Here is a 15,226-nt window from a genome sequence, read left to right as displayed (position 1 = left end):
TAATAAAAAATATATTCTACTCTGCGCATACTCTAAGGAGCTTTGGATCACCCTTATTCAGCCACGGGTTTTTTTTGGCTCAGGAACTTCAGCCATTGGCTTGAGTCATTCTCCATCACATCTTTGATCAGCCCACAGGAGTATTGTACTCTCACTCTCTTTGTATTAGCTCTTTGGATGTGTGCTTCCGCCTCTATTGGAATGCACAAGGGACTATTTTACATAAGTGAACGCTCCCATTATGAACTGCTCATTCATATCATCGAACTAGCTAAAAAGATGCCCTATGTCTGATGTAACCCTTCACTTGAAATGTGTGCTCATAGCTCACATACATAGTGTACACGTTGCGGATATGGAAATGTACACAAAGGATCATGGGTATTCGGGTGTTCTCAGCTATGTGCAAAGGTTGTAGATCTATTGACAGCAGACAGGGGTCTTACTAGCTAGAGGTTATTTAAATACAAAAAATGATTCACCAATTGAATGGGGCCTGCATGTTCTCTTATTTAGACATAAAGAAAAGCTGCCACCAGCTGGAACTGGAGGAAGCGCTGTGCCACATAACAACCTTTATAACTCACTAAGGCTTGCCTTGGTGCAAGCGTCTCAGTTTTGATGTTTGCTCAGCAGCCAAGGTATTCTAAGAAGAATACAGCCGTTTTTCCAAGGCATAGTCAACTGATTGACCTAGAGTGATGATATATTAGCCTTAGTCTGCCGAGCCCTTCAGGATTATAGCCTCATGCTCAATAGAGCAAAATCCCACGTTGGGGCAATCGCACTGAAATTCTAGACCGCATTTTCTTTCAGAAAGAAATGCGTCCAGACCTGAATAAAGTCTCAGCCCTGGCCCTGCCTTGTCCACCTGCAAATGTCTCAGCTATTCACTCCTTTCTAAGTCTAGCCAGCCACAGTGCATGACTGACTGTGCATCATTCAGTACACCCTTGTGTGAACTCACAAAGAAGGGGAACGTCTTCAAATGCTTCTAGAAGTGCAAAGCAGCATTTAGGAATATACAGGTAAGAATGACCGAGGCAGGAAATGTAGTATATTTGACCCCTCCTCACACACTAGGTTGGTAACTGATGAGAGTTCTCCTAGATTAGGGGCAATTCTTGTTCGAAGATAGACTCTTAATGAGATGCCTGTAACAGCCTCACATGTTTAGAGACAGCCTACTCAAGGCAGAAAAGGGAAGCTTTGAGGTAGTGTAGACCTGTAAAGAATTATTGTCTGTTTATATTTGGTAAATCTTTCACAATCATCCCCAATCACCAATGACTATTCTCCATTTTTGGAAACTCCACGGTAAAGAAATACCACAAATAGAAAGAGGGGGACTTCGTCTTCAGGACTAAAAATTTTAAATACTACATTTTCTCAGCAAAGACAAAAACCTGCTGATTTTACCTCCAGATTTCCCATCATCATGCTAAAACTTGCTGCTTCCATGGCTAAAGAATACCTTCACTATGTCGAAAGACAGGCAGACGTTGGGTGGAAAGCAGAAATGGGAGTTCAACACTAAATGACCCACCATTATGTGCAGCAGCTGATCTCTCAGAGGTACAAAGGTGGAGAAACCTGTAGATGGTGGAAAGGGGGAGATGTATGAAAGGAGGTTCTTGTTGACTTCTTTGGACCAATTGCAACTGTCCAACACCTGCTCACAGTCAGTGATATATGTTCATGCTTCCCTGAGGTAGTAGCTGTGACTAGCACTGGTCCCGATTTAGTCATATCTGTGACAAACAAAATTATCTCCATATTTAACATTTCTGGGGTGATGAAGTCACATAATAGCACCCTTTCTGTAGAAGGTAATTCAAACAATTTGCTTCCAGAAAATAACACTGGCCAATAGCAATATTTTGACCTCATGTCAATGGAATTGTGAACACGTGCACCCTCAAAAATGGAGTGCAAGTTGCCAAGGTAAAACGCTGCTCAGTTTGTGAAATGCTTTGCCAAGTTCTACATTATTATAGAGATACTCCTCATAGTATGACAGGGTGTCTCCTTCTAAATTCATGTTTGGGAGAAACATTCACACCAATCTCCCTCACCTTCTTAAAGAATCTAACTCCAGACTACCCATGGGGTGCAATTCCGAGACGCTGCCCTGAAAGACAAAATTAAGTGCTATGGTCATGCGTCATGTCAAGCTGAGACTTTATGTCTCTTCCAAGGATTAATTGTGCTTCTCTTAGCAGAATAAAGTATACAAAAATAATGTATGTAATGCTTGAAATAATCTCAGCTCGTGGTAATGGCAGTTCGGGCTGGATTTCTCTCATTGGAACAGGACCAAGAAAAATCTGCTTAAGGCTGGGTCCAAACTGAGAAGACATGGGGGGTTATTCTAACTTTGGAGGAGTGTTAATCCGTCCCAAAAGTGAGGGTAAAGTGACGGATATACCACCAGCCGCATTACGAGTTCCATAGGATATAATGGACTCGTAATACGGCTGGTGGTAAATCCGTCACTTTTCCGTCACTTTTGGGACGGATTAACACCTCCTCCAAAGTTAGAATAACCCCCATGGTGTCCAAAATAACAATAGATTGGGAGCACAGTGTGATTACCAGTGGCTAAGAATAATTCAAGCATTCCATCCACCTTTTTGTACACCTTATTGCGTTCTCCTAAATAGGACGGTATGCCCAAATGTGGGTCCCATCGACCCTGGTTCACTGGAACCAAGCTCTTTCTGGCTGATGAACCATAACTAGGGTGAAAACGGTCCTAGGTTGCCTGTGTTTTGAATCAGGGAGGACTTGGCAGTTCAAGCTGGACTGTTTTCACTGGAGCAGGATTAGGATTTATTTGCATAAAGATGGGTCTAAACTGAGGTGACATGGTGTGCAAAATAACAATAGATTGGGATGTGACCCAGAGTGATTACCAGTGACTGAGATTAATTCAAGTTTTCCATTCATCACTATTTGTACACTTTAGTGTCTCTGAATATAAAGCATTCACAAAGATGACCCCTCATATGACTCACAAGTATGCATAATTGCCAACAATCAAAGGATAAAGTATCACTGCTTAGTGAGATGGTCACATTATTACTCGCAATTCCTCTTACTTTCGGGGTGTATGCTGTGACCCTTTTGCCCTGTTATCTACTGAAAAATTATAATTTCTCGGATAAAACTGCAAGGAGCAGACTGCTTTTGATATGATCTTTTCAAGCATGCCTGTTGGGAACTCCAGCAATCGAACACATAATTGTTTATCAATATCCTCGCCATCACATTTTGACCCTGACCTTTCTTCCCATCTTTCTTCCAACTCACCTTTTTTCTCTGAGTCTTGTTCCACCACTACCACTATACTTTGTCTTTAGAATTCCTTGCCCATCAAAGGAGATTCATCAAAGCCCCTGAACTACGTCATCACAATTATGGACTCACAAAAGTATGGGGATGCTCTGTGGGGGGATGTAGGGCCTTGGGCTCCTCGCCTAGCTGTTGCATCTCCTTACTCTTGCAAGGAGATGTGACTCTGGTCCATGCTGGAAAGGAGGCACACAGTGGGAGGCAATGAGACTGGCGAGGCAGAGCATGTAAAGCAGAGAAATGAGAAGATGCCACCATCTGTTCTTTCATTCTTAATGAAAAAGATGCAAATACAAATGTTGTAAATTACCTTTCGGATGAGATTACATATCCTATTACCCTTACTATTTTGACAGAGACAACTAGAAATGTAGTACTATTACTTGGTTTATATAATTATATTTAGTTTGGGTTGTTATTTATTGGTATGAATAATATGAGGTTGTAAGCATTGCATTTGGTATGAGAGTTATGACTTGTGCAATTTACTGCTTGTGGACCTAACCGTAAATTGTGAATTTCAGATTTTCTCTTGTTTAAATCATGATCATAACTGCACTTTGGATGAACTTTTGTGATACAAAGTACACCCAAATTGCAGTCATGGTTACCATATTTAGACTTGAACAGCGGGGGCTTGGTCACTGGCCTATCTGGTCTTGCACTCTGCTTAATTTTCTGTCTGCCAAATTTCATGCAGATTCATCAAACAGTGCCAAAGTTACTAGAGGTTTAAACATTTTTGTCCTGATAAATCTTTCCAATACTTTTTGGTGGATCCATTCAACAGAAAGCAAATTATGTTAAATGTCTCTCAAATTGTGTACATTTACTAAATAGTACCAAATAAATTAGCAAGGACACTTTTTTGACACACCATTTATTTTGCCAAATTTCATGCAATTTTGCTCAAACGGTGTGAGAAGTATTTGTAAATCAAACATACTTTAGCTCCACCTTTTACTTTGCTGCCCCCTTAGGATCTGCATGAAACATGAAAAACTGGCACTGGGTGTAACTTTCTATAGTCCTGTCACAATTGTTAAATCTTTATCAAACAGTGCTAACGTGTAAAAACAAATGAAAATGTTATTGCCACGCCAACATTTAAATTTATCCTTGCCTTACGGACTGGTACAAAACATTACATAAAAATAGAAAACCAATCCGTCCAAGCTTCTGCCAAATTTAGTGCCAAACATTGCAAATGTTATTAGCAAATTAACACCCCCCTTTTTATTTGCCTCCCCTTGATGAATCTGCACAAATTTCACAAGGAATAAATGTGCTAAGTCTACTAAATGTTGTACAGATTCATCAAATGGTGCCGGAGTTATTAAAGAAATAAAACAATTTGCAGATTCTTCAAACAGAAACAAAGTTATCATCAAATTCAAATTTTATAATCCTGCTCATTTAATTTTGCTCCACCCCCTTGATTGACTGCCACAAAATATGGCATGCCAATAGAAAATGATCTTTTCAAGTTCCTGATAATTGTTTTTGCCCATTCGTCATGCAGTGCCAAACAGATTTGCAGATGAACATTTTCTTCAGTCCCCCCCATCTTCACTACCTTACAGAACTACCCAACTTTGGAAATACCAACACCTTAAGGGGCGTATTCATGGGATTATGCAGGGCAGCACGGTCAATCACCGTTCTGCGCTGCCCTGTGTCAAAGTGAAAGGGCAGGAATGCTCCGTTTCTACAGTATAACGCTCATTCCTGTCCTCCTCCCCCTGTGCTGGTGCCCTTTTAGCTGCCTAGCACCAATGCATGCACCCTTGCACCATGGTGCAATGATGTCTGTGTTACATGCAAGACTGTATTTGTGCAGGAAGGGACACCTTCTTGCACAAACACAATCCTGGGATAAACTTTGCTATCTTTATGTGAGCGGAAGGGGCGCATAAATATGCCCCTAAGTGCTAGCCAAATTTCGTACAAATTAGCCATGGGGTGTACAAGTTATAAGCAAATAAAAAAGATGGCTTTTTAGCAGGCAAGATACACAAAAGTGTTACCCTTTGGAACTAACCCGGCACCTTTTTCAAATGCTGAAACCTCTAAAACTATTGAACTGATACCAAACCAACAAAGTCATTATTTCACTTTCCACTTGCATGAGACGTTTGGTGTAAATCTGTTCAGCTTTTCTGGATGTACATGTAGGCAAATTTTACCTCGTGAGTTCAAATGGGAAAATACGTCTTTTTTGATCCCCTGTATTAACTTTTATTTACTGTACACCAAACTTCACAAAACGTGGCATGCCGGTCCTTAGCTGATTATGCTAAATGAGTGCCAAGTTTGGTGGAGATCTGACCATAGGGGTTAAAGCTAAAATCAAAACAAACATGCCTTTTCAATGTGATGTGCGGCTGACCCAAAAGTAAGAGTACCACTGTATAATAAGTATATGCATGTGTAGAGTGTAGTATACTTTTGTTAACTTTGGTGAGTGAGAGAAAGGCCATGACTCATGAGAGCAAAGCCTCGAGTGGGTGATGATGATGTCACTCCTTACCCTCAACATCCATGTGCATCTGTAAATATGATTTATGCCATGGCATTTTTTATGTGTATTTGAAATAAAAATGGTATTTAACCAAAACCAGGATGCAAGAAGTTAAATGTATGCAATCAGGAACAATCACATTGAAGACACCTCCTGACTGTTAGGAGAGTTACTTCCAAGTGTGAAGTCATTGTAACATACGGAAGAAGATCTGATTAATGACTGACCTCTGTACTGATGCCTATTGGCCATCAGAAATGGGTTCCCTGCCAATACTATTAGCTTCAGCTACAAGTTTAAGAGCGAAAATTGACAATAACCTCTCTCTAAAATGCTAAATTTGTTCAGTAGTGTTCAACTGCATTACCAACAAAAAAATTATAAGAGAGATATCTGCATTTACAGCACTATTTGGCTGCAGAATGGATTATGCCAGTTTTTTTATACTTGGGAATTCCTAGATCTCCACTAAACAGGCTACCAGTTGTTTAAAACTCTGCAGCCCATCTCCTCATTAATGCTCCCAAAAGATCACACACAGCCTTTCCTTAAACAACTTCACTGGTTATCTATAAAACATAGAATTCAATCTAAGGTCCTTTGTATTACCTTTGAGGCGCTAATGGAACTGCCCCAGCCTTTATTGCAAAGTGTGTGAGCATATAACTTCCAAATCGTCAACTACACTTGTAGGGGTATAGCTTAGCCAGTGAGATTCGGGGGTGTGAAACTCAGATTCCCAACTAAAAAAAGCAATGGGCCACAAGGTGAATGTGTGAGGTGTCACTGTTTTGGTTGGATTGTACCCATGGTCAATACTGATTTGCATTGGGTGGGCCTCTGGTCCTGATTTAGAACATGGTGGACAGGTACTCTGTTGCAATGGTGACAAAGTAACCCATCCACCAAATTCAAGGTCTGCCTGCCCAATTTTGAATTGGGCAGACAGCAGGGCAGACAGCAAGTTTTACGCTGATGCAGTAACATTTGCAAATTTTCCCTGTCAGGGTAAAACTTCCTTTAACAGCCCGACTGAGTAGGGGCCATCGAAAGTAAGCCATCCGACCTTCGCCATAAGTAGAGCTTTTTTTCACACTCTGTCATCCCCAGGTGTAACCTGATGGTAAGAAACAGTAAAAAAATGAAAACTGACCTCTCTCCTTACCACAGGAGAAAGCTGTTGTGGGGGGCATTTATTTTTCAAAAACAAATTCCCAATTTGCGAGTTTGTTTTTGGAAAATAAAAAAGTTTGGAAAAGTTTGACAGCCAGCAGTCATGTTTTGCAGAGCCGCCTGCTGAACTATTCCTACATGAACAGCCAGGATGGCGGTTCTGGACAATGTATAAAGATCTCTACCGGACTGGCAGACATCTATTAATTTGGCATATGGAATTAAGGCAGTAAAGTCCTCCGCCATCCTGCCTACCTTTACTCCCTCTGCTATACCCTAAATCAGGCCCTCTGTCTATGGTGGCCAGAAGTGGAGCCTGCAGTTTTTCGGTTTGTGCCGTCAAACTCTGGGACACACTCCCAGCAGCCTTTCGAAGAGAGACAAATTTGCATTCCTTCAGACGTTGATTTAAATCTTTGCTTTTTAAACACATGTGTGTATGTGTAACGTTGATTTTGACTCACCCATCTTTTGTGCAAAAATATTTGAGTAATTATCAATTAAACATACATTTTGTATTCTAACGCACAAAACACTGGATAACATGTCTAAAAATGTGCTACTTACAGACATGTACTGTTTTATCCCATCAATGTACATTGGACCCCTGTGTTTTCGGTTTGTGATCAAAGCAGCAAGGTTTTCATAAGCAACAAACTCATTGAAGAAAGTTTTGTATCCTATTAGCTTTCCAACGATAAAGCTGTCTTCCCAGTCCACGCCCATCATAAAGGAAAATGGCATGAAAACATATGAACAAATGACCTGCATAATGGAAACAAATAGATTCCTGAATTAGAAAAATTATGTGTAACATACAAGATCTAATTCAAGTATAAAATATGTTGTAATAATAAGTACATGCCTTTCACTGAAGTGTTCTTGCTTGACAATAAGAAATACAACAAATATATGTGCAATATGGACAGTAAATCAGACTCATGGTGGAAACATATTGATACTGCCTTAAGACACCAATTGATACCGATTTTATAGTAGATCACATGATCCTGATTGAGTGATTAAAGGAAGTAGGAGTTCAAGGCAGGGCACTGGACTGGCCTTCTTCACTTGTAAAGAATAGAACTTTCCAAATTATAGAAAATTCATGCTTCTCTGATGTCATGTCTTCCAAGTGCGGTGTACAACACAGCTAAGCCCTTAGTCCCACTCTTTCTAGTATCTGAAATTTGTCCCCTGGCAGGTATCGTCAAGGAGTTTGGGAAGTCCATAAAGACTTATGCGGACAATACGCAACTAGTGGTCTCTTTGGCTAAGGGTTCGAACCTGGAACATCAACAATTAGCCCTGTGCCTGTAAAAAGTTGCTAGACGGATGGCATTTGTTGCCTAAAACTAAATGGCGACAAAACGAAGTTAATAATTCTGGGGAACAACCTAGTCCCGATGACGGGTATACGCTCACCAGACTGTCTGGAGAATCCTCCTGTCTCCAATTACCCTATAAAGCATGTGGGAATGTGACTAGTAAAGCTCTGATCATCAATGCCGAAACAAATAAATTGGCTTCCACTTGCTTTGGTCTATTAAGAATGATTTGTAAAATCCTGGGAATGCATCAAAATGCTGTGCCTTCCAAGTGAGGCATAACAATGGCAAATATCATCATTTCTTCTCGGTATTTCCTCTTTCTACGTTTTGCAGCACACTCAGAAAGAGGAAAATGCCTTCAAGGATTATTTTTGTGCGGGAATGGTGGCGCAAGGGTTTGCAAAGTTGCACAATGCATGCACTGCACCACTTTGCAAATCTGGCGTAGGGGAAAGGCCACCTTAGCGCTGCCTTAGCATAAAATAATTGAACTAAGGTAGCGCAACAGGCATGTAAATATGCCCCTAAGTGAGGAGGTGAAATTTTCAGTTGGATTGCCCTGGTTCCTGTATCTGACCAACACTCCATCCTGGTCAGCCTTAACTTTTGACTTTGACCTGGACTAGCGTGACCAGATTTCTGGAGCTAGAAACATCTAACACAGAAAAAATATATATCTATGGTTCCCTACATTTGATTCCATCACTTTGGTGTCTATTTTCTCATTAAATATGTCTCTATTTTTAAGTATTGAAGTGAGATTTTTATTGTGTTGTGTTCTCTACTTTTGAACTGTTTTGGTACTGCTGAATGCTTCACACTTTTCTCCTAAGTTACGCCTGTCTGCTCGGTACTACAGCTACTAAGGGTTGAGCTCAGATTTAAATTATTGATACCTAAATGGATCTAGTCAGTACTAGTGTCATTATTATTTGAAGAGTACTACCACCTACTAATAATCAACTTTATCACACACACTCTATGACCTACAACCACACATTCTCTGTACTATTCAAGATTGCCTACAATGGCATACAACAAGAGATTGTGATCATTGTTTAATTTGTGTATGGAATGCAAGCAATGCATGGCTTGCAACAATACAGTTCTTTTAACTCAGTCATGTCATTCTCCGTCTTGCAGTTCTTTGTTAATTTTGCAACAAGTAATCCAGATATACAATAAAAGGAACACGTAGCGGCCACAGTGTTAAAACAGAGCATTAACAACAACAAAAGGTACAAGTAAAGGGCACAGTGTAAAACGGAGCCTAAACAAAAAACATGTACTCCCAATGTACATTACTTTAGGTATGGTATGGATTGTGTTGGGTGGATATACTTGGTACAATCAGTACACTTTGTGCCACTAACATGCGACAAATATGATCTGTGGTCATCAGATCCTCAAGAATGGTCACCATAAGCACACGTTCAAACACCATAAAACAGGTAAATGTAAATCATTTTTATTGATGATTAATTTAAATCATTACACTATGAAAACCAACACTGAGTCATAATTTAAAGATAATTGTGCAAATTAATTTATCATTTTTAATGATAAAAGCCAACAACGATATAACTACATACAAAGAGCAAACGTGCAAGAGTTTTGTGCATGTCAATTTGTATTTCCCAATATTGGAATTGATGGGCATCAGTATTAGATTTTGAGTCTGTAACACTCTGGGACATTTGGATTGTGAGGTGATATTTCCTTATGGTCCTTGGTGCATCAGGTCAACAAGCACTTTTTGTCCAGACAGAAATATTTAGTCACCTGACTTGCCAGGACAATAGAGTCTTCACCGAGCCAACAAATATCAGCTTGCCTACAAGCGCCCACTTATTGTTGTAAGAATGCAAGTTTCAGTAGCTTTCTTCCTTGGTTTAACAGCGCTGAGCATGCACATATTATGTGAACTACAGTCTCTTGTACCCGCATAGGCGACAGCTTTAATTATCGGTCAGCTGTTCCAGGAAGGGATAAGATCTTTTGTTTCGAACTGACCAAAATGAAACATAAACTGGTGCTTTAATGTCGGTGAAAAATTGGTTGTTAGGTAAGCATGGGGCTTTAAATGCTGATCTGAGGAGATATGCGTGGTGTTTGACTGTTAATGACATAGCTTTGGCCGAGGTGTTGCTTATCAGTTTGAAGGATGCTCTTTTTATGATTAGGGCCCAGGCTTCCCTTAGTCCAACAGCGATAATTGACATCAACTGATACACTCCCGATAATTATTTAAGTTTTTGCTCATCTGAGACTCTATTTCCTGTCAGCACAAGTTGTTCAGGAAGCCTTTTTCAGAGGCACAGATGGTCCAGCATAGCTTTACGAAGGCACTCATTATTTGCAGTTCTTGGGTCATTAGGCCAAATTCCAGACATATGTGGGCTTGGGAAACCAGCCTTGGCAGGTGGAAGATGAGTTTATAAACATTTGTTTTAAGAAGGTTTAAAAAAAATGCTTCTTTTCCATGGGTGATTTCCAGGTCATATGAAACAGTTGGTAGAAGCTGTGCTGCCATTACTGTAAGCAGATTTTCATATGGTGGACAGCTTAGCTTCTTTTGCAGCTGACCAAATGTAAGAGTTAGGGTGTGTGTTTTGCCCTGCATTGTGGCAAGGTGCTGTATAAGGGTCAGATGGCACTCTATCACAGCTCCAAGGTATTTATAGCAACTTACAATGTCAATACAATTGCCCTTCACAAACGAGCTGGGAGATTTTTTTTGAGTCAACCAGGAGGATCACCGTTGTTTTTCCTAGATTCCGCTCAAGGCCTTGCTGCTCAATGTACCCAACCAATGCATAGATTAATCTCTGTTGGCTGGCAGGAGTCTGATTTAATACAGCTATGTTGTCAGCATATTGCACATGACCTATTGTGTCTGTTGCCAGTCTTGGTGGTAAACTCTTCTTTTGTGCCAAGTGTCAATCAAGGTTTGCTAAATAAGTTTAACTAAGCAGAGGGCCAAAACCCATCCCTCCTTGAGGCAGTTCTTGGTTTGGATCTTGGATGTGACCACGCTGCTGTTACCTACTTTAACCTGTATCCATGTATCGCTGTACATCGCAATGACTGAGTTTAACATTTTGTTAAGAAGGCCCCATTCTACAAGTTTTACCCAGAGGCGGGCTCAGGGAACTCTGCCAAAGGCTGATTTGAGGTTGACAAAGAATGAGCATAATTGCCCCCTTTGTTGTTTTGTCTTTTCAGCCAGGATGGTAACTACTGACAGATTTATTATTGTCCCCCTGCCCAACCTGAATCCTGTTTGAGGTTTTGGAATTAGCTAGTTCTCATTCAACCATGCCTGAAGTTCTTGGAGTACACAAGAGGCATATAATTTGGCTTCAACATCTGTTAAGACTATTAACCTGTAGTTCCATGGAGATGATTGACTGCCATTCTTATATTTTGCAGTAAGTATTCTCCTTCTCTATGCGGGTGGGATGGCATTGGAGCTATGAATCCTTTTGAATAGAGGTGTTAAATATTTAGCCCAGAAGTTAACGTCTCGCTTAAACAGGGTGTTGAGAAGGCCATTAAGGCCTGGTGCGTCTCCAGCCTTCAGTTTTTTAAATATCTGTACCAACTGATTTGCATCTGTTAGTGGTTCTTTGAGGTTGTCTAAATGATTAAAGCTATGTGACATTGACTGGATCCTTTGAATGGTCAAAATATTTGAACATTCAGTATACTGTGGGTGTAAGGAGATGTCTGCTGAACTCAACTGATGTTGGGATTGCCTTCCAATGATATCAACCCTTGATATCCCTACATTACTCGTGTTCAAACTTTTACCGCTGATGATTTCACTATCTGGGGGTGAGTACATGGCATGAATGTGGGACACCCAGGCATCCTCGGAGATCCTTGCATTGATGATTTTGTCCCATGGCCATCTTGTTTATCTCACCACAAAATTGTTTACTATTGGGTTACTATTGGGTTGCTTACTCTAAGAGCTTATTCCATATTCCTTCCTCACAATTTCTTTTTGCTTTCCATCTTGCTATTTTGTAGGTTGTTCTTAGCTGCCCCAATCGGGATTTATTTAGCACCTTGTCTTTTTTATCAGTCTGGGTTAGCCCACTTACTTTTCTATTCATATGTTCCTATTTTTCACGCAGCTGATTTGTATACAAAATCTGACTTTGAGGGCTTAAAGTAGCAAGATTTTCTTGTTGATTTGAGTTAACCATTGGGCAGGTGGGCAGTGCGATGAGTAAATTCCTTATTAACTCCTCCTATGTATGCTATACTGCTTCTGTCGTGTTTCTTGTACCCTGATTAGTATCTACTAGGGTATATATCAGTGACATGATTTGTTCCATAGCCATATCCCTCCATTTGAGTCTTCTCAGGTTTTGATAATAAGGATGTGAGTTTAAACCAGTCATTGCCATTGGTTGATGGGACACAAATTATATTTAAAATCTTGGGGAAGATGGTCTCTTTCAGGAGGGGGGTCAATTTGGAATGGCCTACCAAGGAAAATTAGTCAATGTTTATTAGTGTGTAATCAACAATTGAGCTGGTCTGACTACTGAGAAAAGTTGTTGCTGATGGCTTGTCTTCTTTGAAGTTGCTGTTCTGTATTTTTTTTAATGTTTTTCAAGCCTTTTGTGAACATTGAGGAATTGACTCATCTTGTGATTAGTCCTGAAATTTAGAATTTGACCATTCATGTTGGGTTTCTTACCTTGCTGTAAACTGAAGAGATTATCGATAGCTGAGCTTTGAAAGAGTCCGATATTGAAATCACCAGAAACTATTCGGTGCCAATTTTGATATACATTTTGGAGACTCATGATTGAAGTCACAAAGGTTGTGATCCTCGCTTTCTTATCTGAATTGTGTGACTGAATTTATAAGTTTAGGAGGATGAGGGCTTTGAGATAGCTTTGCTGGTCTTTGGTCTCTAGCCTGGTGGCCTTCAGCCACTCATCCCCCAGTTCAATATTTTCCTGTGACCCCCACTTTTTGCCAGATATCTGATGCTAACCTGACTGAGTGTGTGCTGGGATCCTGCTAACCAGGACCCAGCACCTGTGTTCTTTCCCTCAAACTGTACCATTGTTTCCTCAATTGGCATACCTCTGGCACACAGATAAGTCCCTTGTAAAAGGTACCAGTGATACCATGGCCCCTGTTGACAGAGAGGGTCACTAAGGGCTGCAGCATAGATGGTGCTCTCCTAAGGGATCCCTCACCAAACACATGCATACTGCCATTGCAGATTGTGTGTGCTGGTAGTGAGAAAAAGGTAAAGTCTGTGGCTTAGGCAAGTCACCCCTCTAACAGGCCTTACAGCCATAAGGCAGGATGCACTATACCACTGGTGAGGGCATAGCTCCCTTCTTAGACATTGGAAGTGCAGTGTGGCCATATTAAGGACATGGGCTGGGAGTTGGTCATTATTAACTCCACAGCTCCAGGAAAGCTTCACTGAAGAATGGAAAGTTTGGTATCAAACGTCTCAGCACATTGCATGTATTGTAAAATGCACACAGAAGGCATCTTTGAGATGCCCCCCATATTTTCCCAACCCTCTAGTGTAGGGCTGACTGGTCTGTGCCAGCCTGCCACTAAGAGACAAGTTTCTGACCCCATGGGGTGAGAGCCTTAGTGCTCTCTGGGGTCAAGAACAAAGCCTGCTCTGGGTGGAGGTGCTTCACCCCCGCATAAACTGCAACACTTGGTGGTGAGCCTCAAAGATCTCAGGCCTCCTGTTACAGTGCCCCAGGGCACTCCAGCTAGTGGAGATGCCTGTCCTCCCCCACCCTGGACCAAGCCCCACTTTTGGCAGCACGTCCGGTAGGAAAATCAGGTAAAAGAAGGAGAGTGACCACTGCAGCTAGGACCAACCCTAAGGAGTCCAGAGCTGAAGTGACCCCCTCCTTGTAGAATCCTCCATCTTGTTTTGGAAGAGAGAGACCAATAGTGATAGGAATGTGCCCCCCTCCCCAAAGGGAGTGGGCACAGGAAGGGTGTAGCCACCCTCAGGGACAGTAGCCATTCGCTTCCGCCTTCAGAGCCCTGTGACGCCCCTAAATCTAGTATTTAGGGGCACCTCGCACCTTTCTCACCAGATTCCTGGTGACCTCAAGAAAGAAGAAAGAAGAAGGACTGCAGAGCCGACCCCAGCAGTGAAGACTCCAGATGACAACTGACTTGGCCCCAGCCCTACCGACCTTTCTGCAGCTTCAAGACTACTGCTACAAAAAGGCTAAGCATCCTGCAGGACCAGCGACCTTGGCAAAGCCCCGGAGGACCTAGCACTCCAGAGGGCAGCAGCCCTATCCAGAAAAAAACTCCAGAACTGCACCGAATCCGCAAGCTCTGTCTACTCTGCACCCAACGCGCCACGGCCCGAGTCCAGGTGGCCCACCAGTCCAGAGAAGGTCCCCAGGCAATTCCAACCTCGAGTCCACCCTGGGGTGACACCTCCTGGCCAACACAACGATGCCTGCAGTCTGAATCCAGAGGTCCTCCTTGACCGCAACCAGATCTGACGAGGAATCCTGTCGTCTAAAGGTACCTCTGCACCCACAGCCCCCTGGCCTGGGGGAATCCCACCAATGGTCCAGCAACGTCCAGCGGGTGCCTCTCCTTCCTGTCCAGTCTTTTGCTCCTGGACGTAGCCTGCAACATATTTGTGACCAAAGGGTTCCCCCATTGAAAAGCATTGGGTGCCCAACGCTGTGTTTGCGCCCTGCACCCGGCTGCCCCTTTGCCACTGAGGGTGTATGTTTGGTGCTGACCTGTGCCCCCCCAGGTGCTGACCTAAACCCCCCCACGCCCTCTGTCCTGAAACCACAGGTACTTGCAATTG

The 15,226-nt window shown here is 41.9% G+C and overlaps 1 protein-coding gene across 1 annotated transcript in view; it reads right to left on the bottom strand.

The window, feature by feature from the left end:
• Nucleotides 1-15,226, bottom strand: part of SLC28A3 (solute carrier family 28 member 3) — a 281,213-nt gene that overhangs the window by 26,340 nt on the left and 239,647 nt on the right. The window contains exon 14 of the mRNA XM_069229756.1: nucleotides 7,616-7,813. Within this exon, the coding sequence (XP_069085857.1) occupies nucleotides 7,616-7,813 (198 nt within the window). The remainder of the gene's footprint in view (nucleotides 1-7,615; nucleotides 7,814-15,226) is intronic.

Source organism: Pleurodeles waltl, chromosome 1_1 (genome assembly GCF_031143425.1).
Source record: "Pleurodeles waltl isolate 20211129_DDA chromosome 1_1, aPleWal1.hap1.20221129, whole genome shotgun sequence".
NCBI classification, from domain to species: domain Eukaryota; kingdom Metazoa; phylum Chordata; class Amphibia; order Caudata; family Salamandridae; genus Pleurodeles; species Pleurodeles waltl.
The sequence above is the reverse complement of the archived record's forward strand: the minus strand, read 5'-3'. Positions and strand labels throughout refer to the sequence as shown.